We start from the raw sequence: 13,833 nt of genomic DNA on the forward strand, positions 1-13,833 counted from the left end.
AGAGATGGAATCCCATGCCGCGTGGCTCTTGCACGTGGCTTCCATCTCTGAGCGTCATCCCCCAGCTGGGTCCACGCTGTAGCACATGTCGGGGTTTCATTCCTCTTGGTGGCTGACCCCCGCCCCGTCCCGTTGTATGGATGGACCACGGTGTGTCCGTGGGAGCGTTGGTGGGCTCTCACGGGCAGCGCTATCATGAACGTTTGTCTACAAAACCCCCTTTTTCAGTTTTGTACAATAATGCTGGACACGACCAGCATTAGAATAGACAGGATTCTAGAGCATTCTGACCCAGCCTGGGAGACACTGAAGCCAAGCCTGAAGATGGGGTAGCGAACGCTGTGGCAAGACCGAGGGCACCCCGAGGACGAGGGTGGCCGGCGCTCCAGCGAGGCAGGAGGCCGTGACGCCCCCACATCACGGGCATCCTATGGGCTAATGCACATTCCAGTGGAGGAAAAGGGTCGCCAGCAAAAACGTGGGGTGCACCCTGCCCCAGTGGCATCACCCACAATAGCTAAAATGGGGGAGCCACGCAGGTTATCCGTCGATGATGAACAGAGAAAACGTGGCCCATCCACACAATGGAATGTTACTCAAGACACGCCAGCACGTGCCGCGCCAGGGGTGGGCCTTGAGGACACGGCACTCAGGCAGAGAAGCCTGTCGCAGGAAGACAAACACGGCAGGATTCTACTTCTCGAGGCCCCTCGCGCAGTCGGATCCCTGGAGACAGCAGGGAGATGGAGGTCACGGGGGCCGGGGGCGGGCGGGGAGTCAGCATTTCACGGGCACGGAGCTTCAGTTTGGGAAGATGGACAGCGGTCGTGGTCCCACAACAGCGCGAATGTGCTGAAGGCCCCTGAGCTGTGCACCGGACAGTGGTGACGGGGGCAGACTTTCTATTATGTGTGTTTTACCACAATTAAAAACATGTGAAAATATTTCGCGGGTCTGTGGATGGGGAAAGACTTCTCAACGTAAAGACCAAAGTGGGAGCATTTCCCAAGTAGCCGAGAGACAGGCTAACCCTGTAAAATTAGCAAACATCAAGCCTGAAACCCCAATGCAGGGCACACGGACGTGTGAGACCGGAGAAGGGGGACGATTCCTCAGAGTGGGAAGGAGTGAGACCCATCCTGGCCCCGGGCAGGCTGCGTCCACACACACTCCTTCACAAGCTGCCTAGTCACGTCACCCGTGCCCCTCAGGGGACCCAGGCAGATGCTGCAGCATGGCCGGCCCCGGCAGGGTGGGCCCAGAGGACACGTGGACAGATCCTCCGTGCACAGGGCCGGTGAGGCCACAGCCAGGCCTCAGACGCAGGAGGCCCCAGGCAACGGCAGCCTCTCTCCTGTGACCCCTGTCCCCTACCCCACTGTGCCACCAGCCACGGGGTGGACCCCTGCCTGGCTCCAGGGACCCCTTGGTATGACCGCTGGGCACTGAGCTAGGAGGGAGGGAGAAGACCCCACAGCACAGGCTGGGTACCATGTGGGTGGGCATGGGGTAAGGCCCCCAACCTAGCCAGAGCCCCCTTCATTCAATGTCCTCCTAGGCATTCAACACACACCCTTCAGGAGCCCGGATGGCACTGGCCAGCCCGGACAGGACAGTGTGCTTGGCTGCAGGGAGGGGGGGTGGAAGTGTCCAGGTTGGGGACCCCCCCTCCGGCCAGGGTGAGAGGGTCCCAGGCCCAGCTATCTTTCCAGGTCCCATGCCCTTGACATCTGAGGTACGCAGATGCCCTGAGAAGGGACCACTGGAGACCCAAATCTCAACACCCATCGCCCTGACACCCCCAAAGCCCATCGCAGCTCTCTGGGCCCCCCAGGTTCCTGTGGGAAGTCCTTCTTGGTGTCTAGCCATGGTCTGCCCATCCTCCTGCCTCAGGACACCTGGAGGGGTGGGGCCCTTTCTGACCCCACCCAGGGCACCCCAACGTCGATCTTGCTGCTAGGGACTGGCTTGTGAGGAGCTGCTGCAAGCCGGGCCGTGGTGGCCAGCCTCAGTTTCCCTCACTGTGGGGATACCTCTCCCACCCCCGGCCCCACCCTGCCAGGCAAACAGACCCCTCCCGCCTCTGCCCTCCCATCCCGGAGGCAGCCTCACCCTGCCCCTGCAGGCCGGATTTCCTGGGCAAGGTCACTCTGGGAGCCACTGGAGCCCGGCGGCCAATAAAATGCATCGATGCGGAGAGAGAGTCCATAAAGCAGGTCAACCCCCCCCCAGCATGTTTGCTCTGGGCCGCCCCACCCCCATGCAGGGCCTGGGGACACGGGGCTTCCGTGGCCCCCGCAGCCGTCCCCAGCCTGTGCCGGGTGTGGGAGGGCTGTGTCCCCAGGCCTCCTGAGCCCACCCCAGCTCCCACCCCCTCACAGGCTTTCAGGGGTGCCTGGGTCCTCTTGCTTCCTGCTCACGGCCCCACCCCCACCCCCACCCAGCGTCAGGGACTGTCCACACCAGCCAAGCCTGGTTCCCAGCAACCACCCAGAGCCAGGGTCCCAGGGCTGCCTGGGATCTCCAGGGACGTCCCATGCACGCACGCTCATACAGACACATGCCCCCACGCACATACACACGCACGCTCACACCCTGCACGGCAGGATCTGGCAAGGGCACTGCTGGCGTCTGCAGCACGAGCACGGGTGCACACACACGAGCACAGGCGCTCTGGGCTGCCATGGCCCCGGGGAGGCAGCTCACGATGTCAAATCAATTGGGAGAAATTGATTTGGGCAGAGATTTCCGAGCCATCTGCTTGCTCCCCAAAGTCAGTCTGAGTGGCTGCACTTTGCATCCAAATCCCAGGGGAGGTCTACCTAAGCAGCAGGCCGAACGAGCCTCAGTTTCTCCCGGAGCGCCCTCTCTCCCTGGGTGCTGGCCCCTGGGTGGGGGGAGGGCGCGGGTCGGGTCGCCAGCCAGGCTTTGTGGGCCCCACCTACAGGGAGCCGCCCCAGCCCCCAGGAATGGAGCGTGGGAACAGTGGAGACAGTCAGCCCCCGTGCGCCCAGGACAGGGGTCCCCAAGGAGCCTCCCGCTGCCCATGCCCACGGGCCCTGGAAGGACCAGACGCCCCCTGCATCCTCTGAGACAGCATCCTGATGCCACCTCCCAGACAGCCCACCTGGCTGCCCCAGGCCAGCCCCCAGGGAAACACCTGGCTCTTCTTTAGACCCCGCTTATTTGCACCGTCCCTGTTATCACCGGAGTGCCCCGGCTCCCACGTCCAGCGGGCGCTTGCCCACCCCCATTCCAGCCTCCTCTGACCCACGAGCTCTGATCTGCACCAGCTTCGATCGGCTCCAGGGACAATATTTGCTTTGGGAAAGAGTCAAACATTTATTCTCTAATTTATTCAGGAGATCGGGTTGTCAAACACAAGCGTCCTCGTTACACGATCGTGTTTCCAGGCCTTGGCCCCTGTCCAGGGTTGGTGCAAGCCCAGGCCGCGCTGGCCAGGCCTTTCCCCTGCCCGGCATGCACCTGCTCCCTGTCCCCTCCTGCAGGTCGGAGGTCCTGCTCCAGGCAGACCCAGGAGCGTGAGCCAGGGTGTCATCAGGCATGGCTGTCTAGATGGGGGGGCCGAGTGAGCCCCCACATTCTCGTCCTTCTTCCAGCCTTGGGCAGAGGCCCAAGGCACATGGGACCCCAGCGAATCTCGGGCTGACATCTTCTCTAGGACCCCACTACAGGCCAGGGGCGGTGGGAGGGGGTGGCGCTCCCGGGGGTGGATGAGACGGTTCTAGTCTGGGGACCGCAGAATCCCTCAGGGGCCTGGCATTTCCTGGCATTTGCACACACCCACACGGTGCTCCTTCCAAGTGGCTGCTGTTTGCGTTAGGAGCTGCTCCCCCCACGGCAATCTCGGTAGTTCTCGTCTGCTCTTGTCCCCCGCCCTCCCCATGCCAGAGCCCCCGACAAAGCAGAAGAGATAGTTGTGGGTGCCTGCCCCCTCCCCAGGACGGCCTCTCCGATGCCTTGGGGACCCAGAAGGCTGGGGGGCCAACTCTCTACCCCCAATTCAGCCACACTTTGCTAGTCGCTCTCCCAACCGCCTCCCACCATGGAACCAACCATGACTGTGGCCAGCCAGTGGCAGGGGGGTGGGCAGCGGGGGGATCCCCAAGGCAACAACAGAGCTCTGCAGTCCCAGACGTCCCCTCTGGGGTCCCAGCCTGCCCCAGCTGGCCGTGCACCACTTCCCCCCTTTATCTGCCACCCCCAGAGTCAACAGTTTCAGGTCCAGGGAGCCCAGCACATCCATCTGTCTTTAATTTCGCAGACTCACACTCGACTGGGCCAGGTGACACAGGACTGATGTGAGAAGGCACGGGGGACCAGACAGCAGAGGCAAGCGCTCCCCAGCTGACACTGGTGGTCACTCCCCAGCCTGGCAGGCTGGCACAGGCCAGGGGCAGGATGAGAAGGTCGAGATGCCCCGAGCACTGCCCGGGACACCTGGCCTCTCCCACCCTCTCCCTTGCGTCCTCCACGGCGAGAGCAGCTCATCACTGCAGGACCAGACACGGCTTCGCCCCAGACCGCCGGTCCTCACACCATGCGGAGAATCCAGGCCATTGCAGGGCTCACCTCAGCAGGCCTCTGAATGGTGGCGGAAGGCTCTGCCCGGCAGGGAATCCAGACGCCACCGGGAGCCACCCGCCCGAGGCCCTCACACCCGGCTGGTCTGCATGACCCCGTTGGCCTCGGAGCCACGCACGGGCAGCGTGGCCTCCTGCAGCCGGCCGCTCTTGTCGGGCTGTGGTTCCGTGGCATCTGCGTCCTCAGCACCATAGCCCTTGCGGAGGCACAGAACCTTCCGGAAGCTCTGGCGGAAGTTGTCGGAGAGGAAGCCGTAGAGCACAGGGTTGGCGCAGCTGTTGGCGTAGGACAGGATGACCACGAAGAAGTAGGCGCCAGCGGAGGCGGGCTCCTCGGGCAGGACGAAGGCCAGGTTGACGATGTTGACGATGAAGAAGGGCAGCCAGCAGCCCACGAACACCACCACCACCACCACCACCATGCGGGTCACCTTGCGCTCCGAGCGCCGCCGCGAGGCGCCCACGCGCACGCCCGACGCCTTCACCTTGACCACGATGAGCAGGTAGCAGAGGCAGATGACCAGCAGCGGCCCGAAGAAGCCCAGCACAGACGTGTAGATGATGAACACGGCGCCCCACAGGCCCACGGGCTCCGGCCAGCTGAGGTTGCAGGTGTTCCAGCCCTCCTGGATGTCCGCAAAGACCACCAGCGGCAGGGACATGAGCAGCGAGAAGGCCCAGACCGCGGCGCTGGCCAGCTTGGCCACCCTGGGGCGGCGCCAGCGCGTGGAGCGGATGGGGTGCACGACGGCCAGGTAGCGGTCCACGCTCATGACGGTCAGGCAGAAGATGCTGGTGAACTGGTTGACGCCGTCCAGCGTCATGACCAGGCGGCACAGGACGGGGCCGAAGGGCCAGTAGGAGACGGCGTTCTGCGTGGCCAGGAAGGGCAGCCCCAGCATGAGCAGCACGTCAGCCACGGCCAGGTTGAGGATGTAGATGTTGGTCACGGTCTTCATCTTGGCGTGGCGCAGCACCACGTAGATGACCAGGGCGTTGCCGCCCAGCCCCGCCGCGCACACCAGCAGGTACAGCACAGGCACCACCACTGCGCGGGCCCCCGGCGAGGGCGCCGGCCCCGCCAGCGTCCCGTTCTCACCGCCCGCGCTGGTGGCCGCTGAGGAGGTGTTCCAGCCGGCCGGCGTGGGGGCCGGGAACAGAGGCTCCATCGCGGCCGCTGCAGGCCAGGCAGGGCGCGCGTGAGCAGGGCGCGTCCTCTCTGCAGAGAAAAGGGAGGGCGGCAGAGCGATTAACGGGCCAGGGTGCTTCCTCCCCGGGGCCCCGCCTGCCCGGGAGGCACGGGATCACCCCATGGCGGGTAAACATTATTACTCATGTCCAACTCGGCCGGGAGTCACATTAAGCAAATTGTTTGGAAAACCAGCCCAGAGAGGAAGGAGCTGAGGGACAGCACCGTATCATCTGTTGATACCCCGACAGCTTCCAGAGACCTGACCGTCCCTACAGCCCCGTCTGCCCCAGGACAGCCTGCCGCGTGGCCGACACCTTGCTGGTCTGCTCGGGCCTCAGGGGGCCTGGGGGTGGCCTCACCGCCCCTATGTCTCCCGCAAGGACAGAGGATGGCACAGGAGAAGTGGAGAGGGACGGGCGCGGTGATAGGAAGACCGGGACAGCAGCCGGGCGCGCCGCACCCCTCACACCCACCCACCCAATGCCGGCTGGAAGTGCAGTTACACCCGCCGAGCCCCACTCTCCTGGGCAACCCCTAAAGCCATCGGGAGGGTGCCAGGCCTTCGCATGGCCGAGGAGCCAGACCTCAGGCCACAGACGCTCTGCCAGCGTCCACCAGGCTCCCAGGAACACCGTCCCCTCAGGGGCCCCCGCAGAGCCCACAGACTGGCCAGAGGAGTCGGGTGTCCCCACCGGCCCACAGCAGAGCGGGGCACGCCCCCACACTCGAGACAAGCAGGGAGCATAGTGACCATGTCAGAAAGGAGCCCTCAGCTCCCGCGGGACAGACACGTTCGAACCTCCAAGTTCACTGGGCTAACCGCCGCTAGGAAGGGGGCCCTAGAAAATCAGCAGTGGGGAGATGGGTCGGGGGATTCATTTCCGACGGAATAAAAGTAATAGGAGGCTACAAGTATATTTAAGATCTATTTAAATAAATACGTGTAGGATTCTCAATAAGGCATGGATAAAAATATTATGATACAAATTTGGCTCCTGTCTAAGAAGTAAAATGAACAAGTGTGTATTTTTGAAAGTTACAACTCTTGGGTGTGAAAAATCATTTGGACTTGAAAAAAAAAATCCACAAAAGTCAGAACTCGCTCAGGTCTGGATATAGCTGAAGAGAGAATCGGGGAACGGGAGCGGGGCTGAGGGACCCCCTGGGAGTGCGGCAGGCTGATGAGGGGGTATGGGCTGCGGCGGGCGCCAGGTGGGGCTCGCGGAGCAGCCACAGACGCGGGTACTGCCAGAGAGCTCAAAGCTGCCCCAGGGACGAGCACAGATCAAACAGCGTCAGGGTCCACCCACAGAATATCACGGGTGCAGAGAAAGTCCTACAGAATGGCAGCCAGGAGACAAGACAGAAACCCGGGGGAGAACTTGGATCAGGACAACAGGAGCTGGTGGTGTCTGGATGCCAAGCACCGCGGAGAAACGCCATCATGCTGGGGTCCCCACCGGGAGGGGGTCGCCAGGAGGGGGACAGTGACGCTGCCCCGTGTCGGGCTGGATTTGCTGCTCTTGGTGCTAAGTGCCCCCATGTGACGTGGTGACCAGAGTCGGGGGAGGGACAGTAACTCAAACAGGGCAAGGTGTGATCTCTGGGGACAACTGCCTTTCCAGACAAAGCCAGGGGTCCCTCGGTTGGAAGGGGCGTTCCTGGGTTTGGAGGGCCCACCTTTCCCCGGGTGTCCAGCTGGGGGGAGGGTCTTCTGGGGATGTTTAGGCAAGGGCCGGCTCAGGCTCGCCCCCACAGGTAGATCAGCCTGCTTGTCTCTGTGCCCCAGGCCCCTGCTCACATTTTGGAAAACAACACTCAAGAAGGGGCTTCCAGCTCACTCTGCGTGGGATCCCAGGGTGCTGGGTGGGGAAGAGCCCCCCGAAGGTGTTCAGTTCACCCGTGGGGGGAGCAGCGACTGTCAGCTCAGACCTCCCTGGCACAGGGCCTGGGTCCCCGGCCTGTGGCAGCTGAACGTGAGCTTGACCCTAAAAAGGCTGCTCAGGGCTCCCCTGAGACCCGCTCCCAGGTGCTCTGCCAACCCCCAAACACCCCAATTCCTCACACTGCACAGCAGTAAAGAACAAAATTAGCCCGCTGTGGTCGCGCCCGCCTCTGGGAACATAATTCTACAGGAGCCATTATTCAGAAGCGGCAATCTTCTTAGTCACAGAAATTACACTCGTGGAAAATTGTCCCTGGGGCCCTTTCTCCCGCGGCGGGGGATTTAGTGGAGGGGAGAGATGTGGAATCAGCCGCGGGCCAGCACCAGGGGTCTCCGACCCAGGGGTCCCCACTGACGCAGCACAAGGAGCGGACCCCTGGCTCACTTCTCAGAGCCCTGGCGCATGCAAAGTCGCAGATCACCTCAAAAAGCCCAGGTGTGCAAGCTGCCGCGTGCTGTGCCTGCCACACAGTGGGCACCAAATAATGGCTCCCACCCGCCTGCCACAAACAGCCCAGCCTCTCCTCCCTAGTGTCAGGAAAGGGGTCTGCCCTGGGCTCCAAGGAGAAGGGGGCCAGAGGCTTCCCAGAGGCTCAGTGCCCCGTGCTGCACAGCCTCTTCCAGACTGGCCCCACGAGAGGCCGGCAGGAGAGGGCCTGCCTCCTCCACCCACGGGCAGCAGCAGCCGGGAGTGGCTCAGTGCCCCTGGGGCGGCGCCTCACCTGGGAGTTCCCCCTACCTGTGCGGGGCAGGGGCAAACACTGGGCATGGTCCAACACCCCCCGCGTCCAGGCTTGCCTCCCCCATGGGAGGCCCCGTCTTGGGCCTGCAGCCAAAGGCAACTCCCTACCGCTCCCCCAAACATGCCTTAAAGGAGTGGTGTCCCTTCCCCAGGAGGGGAGACTAAGGTGGGCGAGGGCTGGCTCGGTGCAGCAAACAGGAGGCTGGCCAGCGGAGCCCCCTCCTCAGTCCCAGCAGGGACTCCGGGACCCACAAGATGTTTCCAAGGCCGTGTTCTGCCTCCAGCACACTTTCTGGGAAATCTGGGTCATTCTACTAGGAACCCATGGAGGGTCATCGTCGTTGATGCTATCAACCACGGCCCACTTGAGGCTCCCTGGTCCTCCCCCCGCAGGAAACTGCTCTCTGCAGAGCGGCCTCACTCTTGGGCCTGCTGGGGCTCCTGGCCCTAGCCCTTCCTCAGGGCTCCAGGTCAGCTTCCAGGCCTGGGACAGTGTGCCGGGCAGCTGGGCAGGCGAGGCCCCGGATGGACCCTGGGTGAGGAGACAGCACATAGGCGAACTTTCAGGGCGTGCGCTCCCTTCTGGGGAAGGACGGGGAGGGCTCCAGGGCACCGCTGCCAAGCCCTGGAGATGCGGGGCTCCGTTCCCAGGACCCCTAGAAGTTGGGCCGGCCCTTCCCGCCGCCGACCCGCATCTCGCCGCCCACCTCCCTGGGGGCGCCATGGCGGACCCCACCTCAGGGGGCCCGCGCCCCGGCCCCCGCGCGCACGCGCCCTCGGACTTGCTTCCTCTCACGCCCAGCGCCTCCCGCTCGCTACGCGTCTGCTGCCCACACCCACCCCCCAAGCCACGGTCTCGGCACGGAGGAACCCACCCCAGGCGCGCCGCCCACCTTCCGCCAGCCTCGGGGCGAGCCCGGCGGCGGCGCCCACTGCGAGGAGCATGGGCCTGCAGAGGCGCGGCGGGCACAGTGGCGGTCCGAGTCTCCCTGCTGCTTCGGCCCCGACCCCGGCACACCGGGTCCAGCAAGGGTGAGGGAAGCCAGGGAACGGGAGGGGATGGAACGCCCGAGGCTGGGGAGCGGACGCAAGGGCAGGGGAGGCACCCGGGGCGGCGGCAGGTAAACCCCGGGGGGAGCGCAGGGAAAGCACGGGGGACAGGGGGTGCCTCAGGCAGGGGACGCGCGGCAGGACCAGGGACCAGGCCCGCGCGGGGCCTCGCGCAGGGTAGTGAGACACCCCCCCCGCCCCAGAGGATAACTGGGATCTGCGCGGGGGCCCTAGCGAGAGCGGAGGGCAGGGGCGCGCGGCACTCACCCGGCAGCGGCGGGAGCCCAGTGCCCGCGCTGCGCTCGCTCCGGGCTCCGCTCTCGCGGCTCGGGGCGCCGGCTGGGAGGCGGGGCGAGCGGGGGGAGGGCGGGGCGGGGCAGACACTAGGCTCCCAGAGCCCTGCGCCCCCGCGCCCCTCCGGTCTCTTCCTGGTCCTTCCCCAAGCCGGCGCACGTTCGTCCCGCAGCCCTTGCCCCATCCACTCCAAGAAGAGGGGCGCCCCCAACTCATCATCTGTCTGTCCTGGCTACAAACCTGAGCTTGGAGGGTCCTGCCCCGTAGCTCCCTCCTGAAAGTCTAAGGATGGGGAGGTGGTCCTCCCTCGGGAGAAGCGCTGGAGGTCTATGTCTGACGGATGGAATGCCAGAGATGGGGGTCAGGACCATGCCCCAGCTGGCTGAATGGTTTGGGGATTCCCAGGATGTTGTTTTCACTCTGTAGGGTCTCCCCTTTGCAGGAATCATAGTCACCTGATCAAAACACAGATGCAGGGTCTCACGCCTAGTTGGACTTGGTGGGGCAGCAGGTCTGAGAATCTGCATTTCGGACAAGTTTCCAGGTGCTGCAGATGCTGCTGCTGGTCGGGGCGGCCTCACTTTGAGCTCCTGAGTTTAGCCAGTAGGCAGGAGAGCTGGGTGGGTGTCTGCACATGCCCCACACCAGGAAGCGGCTCCCCACGCCCTGATCCAGACTGCATCTCGGAGAGCCTGGCCACGGGCTGAAAGAAGTGAGGTGCCCCTAGAGGGTGGAAACCCCAAGACACCAGAGCCCTTGCCCAGGCTCATACCGTGTGTTGGGCAGGGGGATGGCAGCGGTTGACCCTGTATTTAGAGGTACTTTTCTTCTTTATGCTTTTCTGAGACGTTGCACCTTGTGCAAGAAGGATGGCTTATGTGTTCAATCGAGGAAAGCACTTACAGAACCAGAGACCAGCCTGGAGGCAAGCACCTGTTTTCAAGCAGGCTCCACCTGGGGAGGCTGGGCTGCTCCCTGGAGCACATGGTACCCCCTCCCCAGCCAGACGTAGACCCCATGCTCAGCGGGTCTCCCACCCCAGGCCATCTCCCGTGTCCTTCAGCTCCCCTTCCCAAGGGGATCACACAGACCTCACTCCTGTGGATACAAAGCCAGACACCCAAGGAAACACGGAGCCCGAGAGAGGGACCTGTTCCCGCGGCCTGTCTGCCCACTGAGGATCCCTGCTGGCCTTCCGATGGCAGCTGCCAGCCTGGCCTGCCGATGGAGACGCAGCTGCCCACACAGAGGCTGCTGTCCTTCCTGATGTCCTGCGGGGAACCGTGGCCGCAGAAGGTCATGTGGTCCTGGCGACTCAGGACCTGCCCAATGTCTGCCCGGAAGCTGAGGTCCAAATGTCCCCCTGGGCCTGTGCGGGGGGTGCCGTTGGTGGAACGGGTTGGCAAGCTAGGGCTGGGCGTCACGTCCTGTGGGGTTTGCCAGCTGAGAAGGGGACCACATGAGCACACATGTGTGGCCTGTTGCAAACTCAGCAGCCTCGTACAAACCCTCTGGAATTGTTTCGGTCCTGGCGTTCCCGGGTGCCCAGCCTGCCCTGGGTGATGCAGAGGTCACTGTGGATAAAACAGACAAGGCCTATCCCACGAGCTCCGAGAGTGGCAAAGAGAGGTATTTAATGGGGGTGCTTTTAAATCATCATAAATACCGTGTGGAAAGAAGCAGGGTGCGGAGGAAGAGACAGTGTGGGGACAGGAAGGCTAGGGACAGCCTCTGTAAGGAGGGGCCTGACTCTAGTGAAGTTAGGAACAGATTCAGACAGAGGGAACATCAGATGCAAAGGTCCTGTGGCAGAAGTGAACTTGGCGTGTTCATGTGGCTGGATAGGTGAGCAATGGGGTCAGTGTGGGAAAGGGCCCAAAATGTTAGGTCCAGGCCCCAGCAAGGGGTGTGATCTGATGCTGAGAATGACTGAAGGAAGGGCCTTGGGGGGGGGGGTCTGAGCGTGGTGGAGACCACTGGGTTTGTGCCTGGAGATCATACTCAGGGGCCACTCCAGCCTGAATGGTCAGCTCTGTCCTCCATGTGCACGGAGCTCAGGGTGTCTCTGGGTCACAGCCCACGGAGGATGGTGGCAGTGCCCTGGGGTAAGGTTGTGGTCCCCCTGTGGTCACTATGAGCCATGTCCTGTGAGCTCTGGCTCTTAGAGCTCAAGCCATCTTGCCCCATGCGGGGTCTACTCCCTGCACATTCCCCGCCTGGGGCCAGGCACTGGGTGGGTACAGGAGTTGGAGGCCGGGTCTCAGGGCCCCTCCCCTGAATCTGCCCCATATAAGCCCTTTGCCTTTCCAGCTTCTCTGGGGATACCTGGGCTCCCTTTGCCCAGCCTGCAGCAGTGTCTTCTCCAGGCAGATCCCCTGAGAACCATCCCGAGGCCCCCCAGTACCCTCCCCCACCCCAGTCTGCCTGGCCCCTCCCTTCAGCCTCTTCCCTGAAGAGGAAGGGCTGCATCCAGCTCCTGCCAGCCAGACCCCAAGTTCAAGAGGCCCCCCGAAAGTCCTGGGGTTCCCCAAGCAGCTTCCTTGCTCTCACCGCCCTGGGGGTGCAGGCTCCTGTGGGGGAGTCAGTGGCTGATGTGCAAGAGGGACACAGCCTTGTGGGTGGGTGGGTGCTTGGCGTCAGGCCGGGACGCCGTGGACAGCCCGCCACCTGGGCGGTCAGCTGCGTGCTGCTGCGGGCTGCAACAGGAAAGGAAAGAAGGTGCTGAGAGAGGTGGCCTGTCCTGTTCCCCTGCTGCCCCATGCTCCTGGTGTGAGTCCCTAGGCTGCTGGAGCAAGTGAGGGGACATCTGGGTACACTGTGCAGAGGTCAGGCCAGCACTGGCGAGAAGGCTGAGGATTAGTGGCAGCTAGGAGCCATGGCAACAGGATAATGGCCTGATGGTCTCCCCAGGGACAGCCACAGCCCCCCCCCCTCCCCCGGGTAGGGACCCCCGTCCTGGCTGTGAGCTCCGCCATGGCTCTGTGATCCCCCCCACACCCGTGCAGGGGCTGAGGTTGTAGCTGTGGGACGCGGAGTCCAACCCCCCTCCCCTCGCAGCCACGCTGGCCCCCCCCTGTGCCACTGGCGCTGAGGCTCCCTGTGATTATTCACCAGCCATGGAGGCTGACTCCAGTTCACCTGGAGACACCCCGGAGGCCCCTGTGTGTGTGTCCCCAGGAAAGTCCCCGGGCTGGGGCGGGCCCTGGGGAGGCAGGTGTGAGGCATTGTCTGTCCTCTGACTGGGCAGGCCTCTCTCCACTCCTTGGAGACCATGCTGCCTCCACCACCGAATCTTTGTCCTAGCTGTGTCCCTGCTCAGCACACCCCAGTTAATTAACCTGTCTACTCAAATGCCCCTTCCTCCAGGAAGCCCCCCTGGCCTGTTCACCCTGGTTCTTTGTTCACTCTGCCACCCGCTGCTCCCAGACCACGTCCCCTTGGTGATGTCCGTCCTGGTTGTAGAACTTGTGAGTGTTCGCTAGTGAGTGTCTGCCCCCCACTGCCCTGCAGGCTCACGGGAGGCACTGAGGTTGGCTGCCCTTCCTGGCCATGGTCTCGGGCTTCAGTGGGCACCGGGTGACAAGGCACTTTGAATGCAGCGTCCCAGACCACCCCAGCCTCACCCTGTGGCCACTTATTGAGTATCACGTTGTGCCTGGCACCATCCAGACGTGGGTATGGAGTGGGGTGCAGAGCCCCAGCCCCTGGTAAAGGGGCCGCAGCCTGGCTCAGCTCAGGGGAAGAGGAGGATGAGGTGTTTGGGTGGAATGCCCCCCAGGAGACTTGGCATCTGGCACTGGTGAGAACCCCTGCACCTCCCAGGACATTTCCGGGTCCTCACCTGGCCCCACCCCCGCCAAGACAGCTCTTCCCTCCCAGGGGCTGCACTGCCCAGGTGAGGCCTCAGGCTGGGGCCTCAGCTGGGGCCCCACCCTCTGGTGGTCAGGACCAGGCAGGGTTTGCTCTGCCATAGCCCCCCCCGGACACTGTAGAGGGTCATGGTGGA

At 63.6% G+C, this 13,833-nt stretch overlaps 1 protein-coding gene across 1 annotated transcript; it reads right to left on the reverse strand.

Moving 5' to 3' along the window:
- Positions 1–3,933: 3,933 nt before the first annotated feature.
- On the reverse strand, positions 3,934–5,796 carry SSTR5 (somatostatin receptor 5). The gene has a single exon (XM_045784743.2). It carries the CDS (start codon positions 5,771–5,773, stop codon positions 4,676–4,678), a length of 1,098 nt encoding a protein of 365 aa, XP_045640699.1. The 5' UTR covers positions 5,774–5,796; the 3' UTR covers positions 3,934–4,675.
- Between the last annotated feature and the right edge of the window lie 8,037 nt (positions 5,797–13,833).

This window comes from Ursus americanus, chromosome 2 (assembly GCF_024610735.1).
Source record: "Ursus americanus isolate L20-20 chromosome 2, mUrsAme1.1.p, whole genome shotgun sequence".
Classification (NCBI taxonomy): domain Eukaryota; kingdom Metazoa; phylum Chordata; class Mammalia; order Carnivora; family Ursidae; genus Ursus; species Ursus americanus.

Coding starts and splice junctions, on each gene's coding strand:
- SSTR5 (XM_045784743.2), bottom strand. CDS start 5,773: ATGGAGCCTCTGTTCCCGGCCCCCACGCCGGCCGGCTGGAACACCTCC.